Genomic DNA, 11305 nt, shown 5'->3' with positions numbered 1-11305 from the left:
GTGTTTTTTTGGGGATTTTTTTCTTTTTTTTTTTTTTTTTTTTTTTGCAATAGCACTATATAAAGTGTATTTCTAGTCAGAGTAAGATAGCTCAGTCTATACAATCCTTACCTTGCCAATATGATCAATTGCATTCTTTAGGGTGTATAGAGGGAATACGAATCTTCCAAATTAATAGAATCATTAATCATCAGATCTGATTAAAAAAAATAAATGCACATGTTGACGTCAAAAAATGAAAATGTGTTCAAATGGTAATTGGCTCTGTAAAAGTGTATTGACTGGAAATGCTGATAATCTATGTATAAAGCCAATAAAATTATAAAGCTAGAATAGGCAAAGGGAAGTCAAGATAGACTTTTTAGACTATTTTAAAAGTCAGACTTGAAAAACTGTGTTTTTCATAAATAAACAGCTGTGTCACTATCTAAGAAAGCATCAAATAATTTAAGTTTCTGATATTATCCTGCCTTTGTTACTCGGGCAAACTTTCCAGTGACTCCCATGTGGCTAATGCTTGAGAGAAGGCCAAAGGAACTAGTCCAAAACTTGACAGGTGATTAGGAGTGACTGCCTGCGCCCCAGCATCCAGGGTTTCCTAGGCAGAAATGTGAGCGTGGCCGGGAGGACACAGGCACAGCACACATCTGCGGCTCCAGGCATCCCCCCGAGCTGTACGGTGCTGAAGCCCAGCCGTCCCCCTGCCACAGTAAAAGGACACGTGAGAAGGAGCATGAACCTGGAGAGTAATCCGTACAGCAGGGCTGTCGGGAAGGATGCCAGAGCCACCTGCGGCGCAGGAACCAGCACCAAAGACACACATGGAGGGGCCAAACACACATCAGATTATTTAAACAGAGAACTCTGCAGCCATTTTAAATTAAACTGGACACTTGGGACCTGCGCCAAAATGTTTGCGAAGCTGCTTCTCTCTATGCCTGCATGCTTTGCAGCCTCAGAGGAAAACGAGCAGTGCTCCCGCTCATCCCTGGCAGGATTTAGCTGGCGCAGAGGCTGGGAAGGACTTTTCCACCCCTCTGCATAAACGCAGCACTGGTGTTGGGGCTGTCGGCATCTCCAGCACCCAGGCTCCGGTTTATACATTGCTTGCTGCCCTTTCTCTACACAGTACTTTTAACTAATTATTTCCCTTGATACCTGAAACCCTGCACGCTTCCTTCAAGTTCGGCATCAGGGCCTCAGGAAACTTTCTCTTCCATAAACAGTTTTCAACAGTCTCTTTAAATGGATCATTATCACATAAGTAATTGCATCTGAATGAAGGCTGGGTATGTATAAGCTACTGCATTCATTCAAGGCAACAGGAGACAGATAAACAAGTACACCACCAGATACATCTCTGAGGAAAAAAAAAACAAAAACCAAACCAGTAAAATGTATATTAATTGCACAAGTGGAAAATCCTTTGGATTTTGTTATGCAGACATTTTATTTCCAAACACAGAAATTCTTTTTAATGGGTTTTTAAATATGTAATATGCATATGCTAAAATAACTATTATTGCTATTTATCATCAGAGAGGGCTTCAAAATATTGTGATGAAACTGGAAACTGGTTCCGCCATCCTGAGAGCAACCGAACTTGGTCCAACTATACCCTGTGCAACTCTTTCACCTCTGAAAAATTGAAGGTATGCTACAGTTAAAAAGGCAGTGATTGTTTGGGAATGGTTTTGGGCTGGGCTAGCAGTAAGACACATATGAAAGAGATCAGAATAGTCCTCATCTTCCAGCTTTATTTGTTGCACAATAATTTAATAGCATTGTCCTCGTGATTTTAGCTTATTAAAATTATTTGATGAGTGCTCAAACATAAATATAGGTTTGCTACGGGGTGGATAATTTAGTAGCAATTCATGTGACAAGTTTTTCAGTATTTTTCAAATGCACTTTTTAATTCCTATGATTTTCCCTGATTGTCCAACAGTTACAAAATGATCCTTTAGAATTTCAATTTTGCTTTCTGTAACAAGTATCTTCCAAGCTGTTGATGTCTTCTCTGCAGGGCTAGAAATATTAACATAAGTTAAAATTATTTTTCTTAAGCAAAGAATATCACCGTGTATTCACTCCCTTTGAAAAGAAATATTTATGAAGGTACCATTAATCCAGAAAATCTTACAAGCCTGAACACATTTAACTTTAACAGTTTGACTGAAGTTATTGAGACTATTTACAATAATGAATTAAGCATTTGCATCAATATTTCCAAAATCAAGTTGCTAAGCTGAAAGAGGAGAACTAAATATAAAAGCACCGACAGAAACAAGGAGAGAGAAATCTGAGAAAAGCTTAAAAAAAATTAAGTTAGGGAAGCTCATGAAAATAAACATATTTCTCAACTGTGAGTGGAGCTCCAGGAAAATCTGATTACAGATTTGTGACAGAATAATTTGTGACTATTTGGAATTGTGGAAGGAAAAGAGTCAAAAAGTGATTTGATTTCAGGTTTGTGTTGGAAGACCTTTTTTTATGCAGCCAAAAAGCAGTACATGGTTATATTTAGTAACGATTCAGCCCAAAGGGCCTTGGAAAAGTCTACTGGAATAGGCAGGAGGTGAATTCTAAAAGTTTTTGCAGCATGAGGAACCATCATGGTAAAATGGGGCTTACCTATGTGACAAAGAGAGAATAATAGTAACAATCTGAGATCACAGAGGCATAAAATGGAAGCACCATAAAAATACAATTTTTCCAGATGTTGGCCCATGTAAGGAGGCAAAAAATGTAGTTCTGTTGCCTATTATCCGTGCCTTCCAGAAGAACAATTTTGAACATCATTCAAGCAAAGTGCAGATAGAACACAAAGGAAAATTATACGTACATCGAGATTCTTCTGAAATAAAAAATGATGGAAAATGCAGAAAGAATCTATCTTTACAGAAATGCCAAGTTAGATTATGACCTTTAATCCAAGTCTTCAAAAACAGGAGTATGCTTCATCTGTAGACTCTTTCCATGTACCTACAGATAATCTAATTAACTGAGTAGGAGGTATTCCTATTAGAGAATTCTCTTTCCTCAAGTGAAGAATTCTAGAGGGACAAAAAAGAACATTTAAGTGTTTCTTTTAGAAGTTTTCTAAGCCCAGGATGACAAAATCTGCATAAGCTAAAAATTTGGTGAGTCAGTGTGTTGTAAGTCCTATATGTCAGAAAGGACATGACAGACTGCCAGTTCAAGGAGTGCAGAAATTAATAAAATCGTTCATTATTTGTTTGAAGTTAACTGGAAATACCAACATGCTATGTTTTTGAGACAGATCACTTAAAAAAAAATATTGCAGCCAGTTCTTAAAAATGTGGTGGTAGACCATATGCTTTGTTAGCTGACGGTTCAGTCCATTCTGATCTGTCTTCGTTGCATTTGGAAAGCTTTTTTGAGCAGTTACCATAGTAAGTTTACATGGAGTAATCAAAAATGCTATTGCTGAGTCCCAGATACACAGTTAAACTGATTTAGCAGTCGTATGCAGAACGGTAGATAGTTGGAATAACCAAGAGTCCTCTGGGGTGGACATAGACTTGCATGTAGTTATCTGGAAGCCTTTCCTACTTCTAGCTGTTTCAGGCTAAAGGTTGTATACAAGATAGGCAGCAAAACAACATATTTTTGAACAGTTCATCTGTAAATTGAATTCAGGCTTAAAAATTATATCAATCTAATATAATGAAAAACCATAGCAACCACTTAGTATAGAGTGGAAGAAATGTCACATGCACACAGGTAAAAACTTCTCCCACTACTCTGTATTCAGAAAGTTGTCTCATCTTCTCTGCACTCTGGGCTTCCCTCTCTGGGGTTGCTGGTGGTCTCAGAACAAGTTGTGAAGCATTTGGGCTCACTAGCAATGTTGTGGTTAGTCTTTGTGAAGGAAAACTAGGAGGCCTACAGTATTTGCAGTAAATATGCATAGATTTCTGTAATTTGGTGAATGATATTTACACTCAGAACATGTCTGTTCTACATGGTCAGGAAGGTGTAAATGTGACTTTGGTTTAAATCTGAATCAGGCCACCACTACTTAGCTTAACAAAAGCAGGAGCTGATTCCAAAGTTGTAAAATGACTGAAGAACAAACTAGATAAGAAGATGTGCACCTTTGCTAAGGGGAATGGCTTTGTTTTCTGAATTTTATTCATATTTGTTTTCAAATGAAAGTTTGAAAGTTAAAATTACTGGGAAACACCAAAAAATGTGAGTGGCAAAACCTAGGGCTACAGAAAGAAATTAATCTAATAGTTGAAAAAAGGAAAATTGCTCATGCATAACAAAAGAAAAATGAATGAAGTGGAGCTGAAAAGAAAATAAACCCAGCAGAGGAACTAAGGCCTGCTATCTAGTCTTTTTTTCAGGACAGGCTGATACTATATTAGTGCTTTCAGAAAAGAAGGCAATGCTGAAGCCTGGCATGCCATTTAGCCTCTTGCAGTCTTCTGACAGCTGGGTGATGCTTAAGAGCTTGGCTGAGACCAAAGTATGACATTTAAATATCTCAGCATTCTGCAGCCCAGGTGCTATCCTGTGATTTTGTTTCACTATTGGCATACAAAATATGGATAGGCCTATCTTAGATTTCACTGATATTAGTCAAAGTGAAAGCCCAATTGTCTGTTCGTGCACACTGGCTTCACGGCACTGTAAGACCATCTAGTTGCCCAATAGCAAGGTTCTCACCAGCGTGAACCAGAATTTGTCTCAGGGTGTGCTGTTCTAGTACGGTAGGATAATTTTCATCTCATCTGTTGCTTTCATGACTCTGTAGGCCTTAATCATAAGCCCCCTCTGACTTCTCCTCTCCAAAGGGGAGAATCCCAGCATTTGTACCCACTCGTCATAACACAGCTACTCTACCTCAGTTATTTTAGTTGCCACCTTTGCACCTTTGCTCTGCCATGTCCATAAGGTGTGGAGACTTGAAACACACATGCATTTAAGATGTGCGATGTAAATTTTAAACAGAGGCACAATGATGTTCTACCCTTAGTGCCTTTCCTGATGATATCCAACATTTTGTTGACTTTTTGGCTGTTGTTACACAGTAAGCCAATGATTCAGATAATTGGCCAGGATGACTCCAAGATCTCCTTCCTGAGTTTGGTTTCCAGTTCTGAGTTCAGCATTGTGTAGACAGGGTTTGGATCGTTTGTCCTAGGTGTACTGCTCTGCTTTTTTCTGTATTAAAGATCATATAGCATCTTCTTGTCCCCTCAGTTATATGAGGCCCTTCTGGAGTCCCTCACTATTATCTGGAAGACCTAAGTATCACCTGGAAACTTAGAGATTTCTCTGCATGAGGTCATTGATGAATAAGTTGAACAAAATGCCATCTGCGATACCAGTCCTGAGGGTACCTAACCACTGACTCATCTCCAAAAGTGACCATTAAGCTTTTGGTCCCTGTTGTTTAAGATGCTTTCAAACCATAAAAGCTTTCTTCCAATCCTGTGGCAAACTATTTTCTTTAATAATTTTTTTGTGTGTGGAAACTTGTCATGGGCTTTTTGAAAATCCAAATGTATTATGTCTGCTGCACTCTCCTAGAGCTTGGGAAAGTTAGTGATGCGCAGTGTGAGCAGGTATTTCATCAGTTACTTCAGTGCAGCAGAAACAGATCAGTTCACGTAAGAAACACTTATCTCATCTTTAGACCATGAGTCATGCTATTTAACAGATTGCTGGTATTAAAAGTATATTGAAAAAGAACCTTTGAAAGAAAAGAAATACAAAATGGGAGGTTGATTTTGTAGATTCTTCCTTAATGAGAAAAAGACCCAAGTGCCTGCAAATTATTCATGTTTGCCTTTTCTTTTTGTTAAATTGCAGATGGCGTTCATACTTTATTATATGGCGATCGTTGGCCATGCTTTGTCTATAACATCCCTGTTGATTTCCTTGGCAATTTTCTTCTATTTCAAGTAAGTGTTTCTTACAGACACTCTCTCTCCTTTCCCTGAGGGATCTCAAGTGGTAACCAAAGAAAAGCTTGGAAGGGGACATGGCAGTGAGAAACAGCTCTTCTGAGTGCCTTTTTATATAATCCTGGTAAAAAAGTCTCAGCACAGGGTCCTCTCACCAATGGGACATCTCCCAGTGGTGCGTAGCCAAGATCATGCTGTTAGATTTATCAAGACTGGTGTAAAAGTGCAGCCCATAGGGAAATGGTGTGACTGGGGATGCGGTAAGGCCCTTCATTTACCAGTTGCCTATCGTTCCTTGAAGGGCACGTCCAGCCTCTGGCAGGTGCGGTGGCTGCACAGGGCAGTGGCTTGGAGCCCCCAGCTCCTGAAGGACAGGAATACCTTCATCTGATGCTGAAGGACTGAGCTATTGACTTGAGTAGGTGGCTTACAGGACTCAGCACTAAGTGTGAATCTGACACTGGTGTGTAGCCTGTCATCAGCATTAAAAGGAAAAACAGTGATGTGCTGTATCAGAACTTTAAAGGAAACTAAATTGATATTCACTGAAAGCATTGCAGCTGCTGTATGGCAACTTAACTAGAGCATTTAAATCTTGTCCTTTAGAGAACCTGTCTGCACACTATTTATTATAATGTCTGCAGTGAAGGAGCAGAGGGAGCTCAGGTTTGCCGTCAGACATGTAGTCACAGCTTCAGTCGCAATCAGTAGTGAAGGGCTGTCTGGGAACAGCCTTCGGTTTTCAGCTCAGGGAAATGGTAAGCACTAGAAGACATCAAAGGCACTGGGGAAAATATTCAAGAATAAACAATGGACAAGATCCTGAGCTATTGTACATCCAGAGCTATGATGACTTGCATAAGCTATATTCTTCTATCTCCTAAGCAATCTTTTTAAGGTATTTCACTTTCGTAACATTACTATAAACTGCAAACTTCCTGGACTGATAACACACTCAGAAATCAGGGTTGTAATGTCTGTTCACAGATACTTTGATGAAACAGAATGATACATCCAGTATAACGACCCAAATGGGATGGTAGCTTACTGATTTCAGCAAAGGTGCATCAGTTACTTGTAATCAGATAGCCAGACCATCAGTTCATGACCAGAGATAGGGAAATGCTCACCATCAGTAGAGCATATCTGGAGATAACTGCAAGATAATCTAAAAAGGCAGGTAAAATTTTCCAACTTTACCTGGATAAAGGTTTCCAAGGATACAAAGGAGTATTCCCCACACTGCACACTGGGAAACAAAGTAAGAGTAATAGAAACAATTACAAATGCTTCTGAATAAATAACACACAGAGTTATAACCTGATAAAAAGAACCCCTTGCTGAACCCCCACCTCTAGTGCACAAGGGATGGTTGCCTTGCTCTAAAAATCTGCAGTGAAAGGTGCTCCACAAAACCCCTTGTGCCAGTGCTTAAATCAGTTCTAGCCTCAGAGTGCCTGTATCATTTAATCTGAATCTTACAAGAGGCACCTTAGCCAATTTCTGGTCCCAATTTTGATCTATATGTACTACATATCCACAGATGTGTTCAAGTTGTGTGCCCTCTATTAGTATTTTTCTTAGTAACATTATGCAAAGCTTCTCCCTGATTACTTCATCTGCTGCTGGTCCCTGGAAAGGTACACCATGGATGAGGGTGTCCATATAGGCTGGAAAAGGGTATGCTTAGTAAATTGAGAGGCCAGAAGAAGCTGGCATAAATCTGAGGGCTATACAGTTAGATGTCTGTGCCTCAACTCTGTGACAGGAAGGGTAGTAAAAGAACAAGCCCACAACATCCCCACCACCACGAGTCTAGGAAACATAGGAAAATCAAATGGTTGGACTTTGCATAGACTATAAGAGTCTGTAAGATTACAGGCTCAAAATAGGTGGATCCAAAATACAGGTTGTGAATCCTGCTAATTTCCAGAGACGCAATCTGATGAGTGACTGTGATAATGTGCAGTAATCAGATACAGAGATAGCTAGAAACTCTGCCCAATAAACTGATGATTTCCCTTCCCATCTATGTAAAGACAAAGAGCACAAAACCACAGCCACAGTAATGCTTTGAGAAAACTGGGAAGAGCACAATTTAATCTGATTTGGAATCCTATACCCAGGCTTCAGAGTTCTTTGGGACAGTAAAGACAGGATCTGGTTAAACTGGCTGCCCAAAATGGACCAAGAAGGTGTTTTCTTGCAGTGAGCGAGGCAGGATCAGGCTGTCTGACTCAATCCTAGCTCTGAGTCACAGACAACGCACAATCCTGACCGGTCCCAGGCCGCGCTGAAAGACTCATCTTTGCAGCAGCCTTCCAGACAGTAACACACCTCCTCCTCTCTTTCCTCCTCCACTTCACCTTCCCCTTCCATGACTAATGCATGACACAAAGGTTACAGGAAGAAGTAGAGAAAGGAATTAAAACAAAGTGCTGCAAAATCGGAGGACAAAGAGGAAACCAAACCACGATCATAAGAAAGTGAGAATAAAGCTGTATGGGAGCAGGGTTTGTGTTACCTTCAGTTGTTTTCTATCATCTGGCTATGACAGCGATGGATTATTTGACCTTCAGTAGAAGGCAAGCTGTCAACCGGTCAGTCAATCAGATAGCAAGAGATGGTTTTGCAGCCATATAATAGCCTTTGACTGCAGAGGCAGCAATGAACAGCTTGCAGAGGTTGCTGTTTCCCACATATAAGTCCTTCTTGGCAGAGATTTATTTTCCTTTCAATTTTGGGTATCAAGATTCATAATGATCTGGCATCACAGATGTTGCAGTACTTTACAGAAGGGAATACTGAATCAGTAGTGACGAGCATCACTAAGCAATACTAACTCATAACAGGAGACAGTATTCATAAAGTAGAGTGTCTAACAGTTACATGCATCATCACATTATTGCAATATTTTTATAATTGCAAACTGAGACCCCATTATCTTATATGATAAAACACAAAAGAAAAAAGGGACTCCTAGCTCCAAATCACTTCCAATTGAATTATTAAAACAAAGACATTTGTATAAAGACAGATGGGGAGTACAGTAAGTTTAGATTTGCCAGAATAATAGATGGTGTGTTGTGAAGGCACCTGCAGTCTAATTGTTGCCAAGGCTTTTAAAAGGAGTTGAAGAAGGATAATGGGTGGAAGGATAATCTGTGGAAGTTTGTTGGGAGTTTTCCCCAGGGGTAAGGGTGAGTATGGTAGAAAGTATGAAAAATAATTTGAAAACTAAACAAGTGGGTAGGACATGGAAAATAACTGGCTGGGGGTGAAAATCAGTATTCTCGATATTCATGAAAGAGAAGAAATGACAGATTCACAGCGCAGATCTATGAAGAAAATAATGCTAAAAGCTCCTTGGAAGTCAAAATATCTTAGATGCAATAGAGAAGTGGAGATAGGAACTCAAAAGTAAAGGTGACTCTGTGAGTAGAGAGGAGGACCTATCTCTGTCAAAGGAAATGTGGGAGACATAGGATAGATGTGAAACACAGGAGAACCACGAGAAACACAGGAGACTCTGAAACTCTGGGACACAATTGATAGAGGCGTAGTGACACAAAAACCTCACAAGTTTTAGATCCTGATGACTGGCTTAGTGATGCCTTCTTCCATACTGATTAATGAAGCAGAGTAGGGAGCATACAGAAGGATGGGTGGGGGGTGACAAGGAGCCTTCAAAAACACCACGAAGGAATGATTAGGAAATCAGGAAGAGGGTCAGGAAGAGAGCTAAGAGAGGTCAGAGAAGGAGAAGATTACAGATGATTGTCAAAACCAGCAGAGTGGATGAATCAAGTAAGGGTTTTGGTTTTGCTAGAATGTTCTCCTCTCGGTGTGGACTGAGTCAGGCAGGTGCTGATGCCATTTTGGTGGTAAACACTGAAGGTCAAATTAAAAAGTGAGAGTATGGAAATATACGCTTAATGATCCAGATGGGTCTTTAACATGAAAGCTGGAGTCAAGGAAAAAAGGTGGGGAATACTGAGAGGAAAGTAGGACAGCAATGCAGGACTAAAACTAAGAGAGGAAGGCAGGCAGGGAAAGGAGCTTGGACAGCAGATGAAGGCAACATGCAGTGAAGAACAGTCCAATTTAATAGAGGAATAAGATTGGCAAAAGTCAAGTGGAGCAGTGAGGAAGGACAGGAATGGGAGTGGAGGCACATGTACCTGGCAGAGATTATCACAAAAGACTGTCTTTCTGTACCAGTAGTCATGTAGAGAGGCAGCTGGAGAGACAAGGGTCTGCATCTCTGTGGCCAAAAGCTGAAGAGACTGCTCTAAGTAATAGGGAAATTTTTATTTCTTGGGAAGATAATTGGCATCACACCAATCCTGTTCCCAGGACTGCAAGAGAAAGATAAGAGGGAGATGGGCACATGATAGTGTCCCAAGAAAAGTGGGGTTAGTAGCATAGGCAAAATATAGTGATGGAGAATGGGGAGAAAGGAAGAATCAGGACTGGATAAATACCACCAGAGCTTAGGAGCAGAAAAGGAACGTTAGACTGGATTTGTCATGAGGGCAAATACAGATGGAGTAAGCACAAGAACACAGTGTAGGAAAAACAGCTCTAAAGAACGGTCTGTTTTGCCCAATATCCTGTCCTACAGTGGATCAAACTTGAAAGTGCACCTAGCCGCATATCTGGTGCTCAACAGTTGCCAGTAGCTGATGCTAAAAGAAGAATATAAAATCAAGGCAAGTGTAAAGAGATACTCTCATTCCTAGCCCCCAGGACCTGCATCTCATGGACATCCTGAACCAAAGAAGGTGTCTTGGTAAACAAGGAGGTCAACAAAAGTGATGAGATTGCAGGATGAGGATGACCATAACCAGAAGGATGACCTCAAGCTGAAGGAAGAATTCCATCCAATAACTCAGAAAATAGGTGTAAGGAGAACTAAGAATAAGCAACAGGCGACCAAAGAGCTGAAAAATAAAAATAAATAAATAAACAAACAAGAGTTCAGTTGGTTAGATTAGCTCTCTGCTTTTAAAGAAAGTGCATTCTGCATTAGCCTCCACACGCAGAGCATCAGAAAGTCACAGCCTGTGCTCCGTTCCAGACTGCAAAAGACTCCTAGTGCCGAGGGGGAGGCTTGCCTCAGTGAGACAGCGATACTTGCTCTTAGCTGTTTTTTACCTACCAGTTTTGCCTGCTTGCTCTCGGTGATCACTGAATACAGACATCACAGCATTATCTAACAACTCCATGATTGCCTTTCTGCAGTCACCTCCTGCCAGCTCCAGGCTGTGCACTGGGGCATGGAGCACCACAGGGGCGTTGTTCTCTGCATCAGGGGTAGCTGAGGAGGTGCCATGAGGATTTGGGCATGAATTAGAAAGGGG

At 40.5% G+C, this 11305-nt stretch overlaps 1 protein-coding gene across 1 annotated transcript in view; it reads left to right on the top strand.

Moving 5' to 3' along the window:
* CALCR (calcitonin receptor) overlaps window positions 1-11305 on the top strand; it is a 65761-nt gene that overhangs the window by 11660 nt on the left and 42796 nt on the right. The window contains exons 3-4 of the mRNA XM_009286336.1: window positions 1540-1652; window positions 5848-5939. Of these exons, the coding sequence (XP_009284611.1) occupies window positions 1540-1652; window positions 5848-5939 (205 nt within the window). The remainder of the gene's footprint in view (window positions 1-1539; window positions 1653-5847; window positions 5940-11305) is intronic.

Source organism: Aptenodytes forsteri, unplaced genomic scaffold (assembly GCF_000699145.1).
Source record: "Aptenodytes forsteri isolate BGI_AS27 unplaced genomic scaffold, ASM69914v1 Scaffold55, whole genome shotgun sequence".
NCBI lineage: Eukaryota > Metazoa > Chordata > Aves > Sphenisciformes > Spheniscidae > Aptenodytes > Aptenodytes forsteri.
The sequence above is the reverse complement of the archived record's forward strand: the minus strand, read 5'-3'. Positions and strand labels throughout refer to the sequence as shown.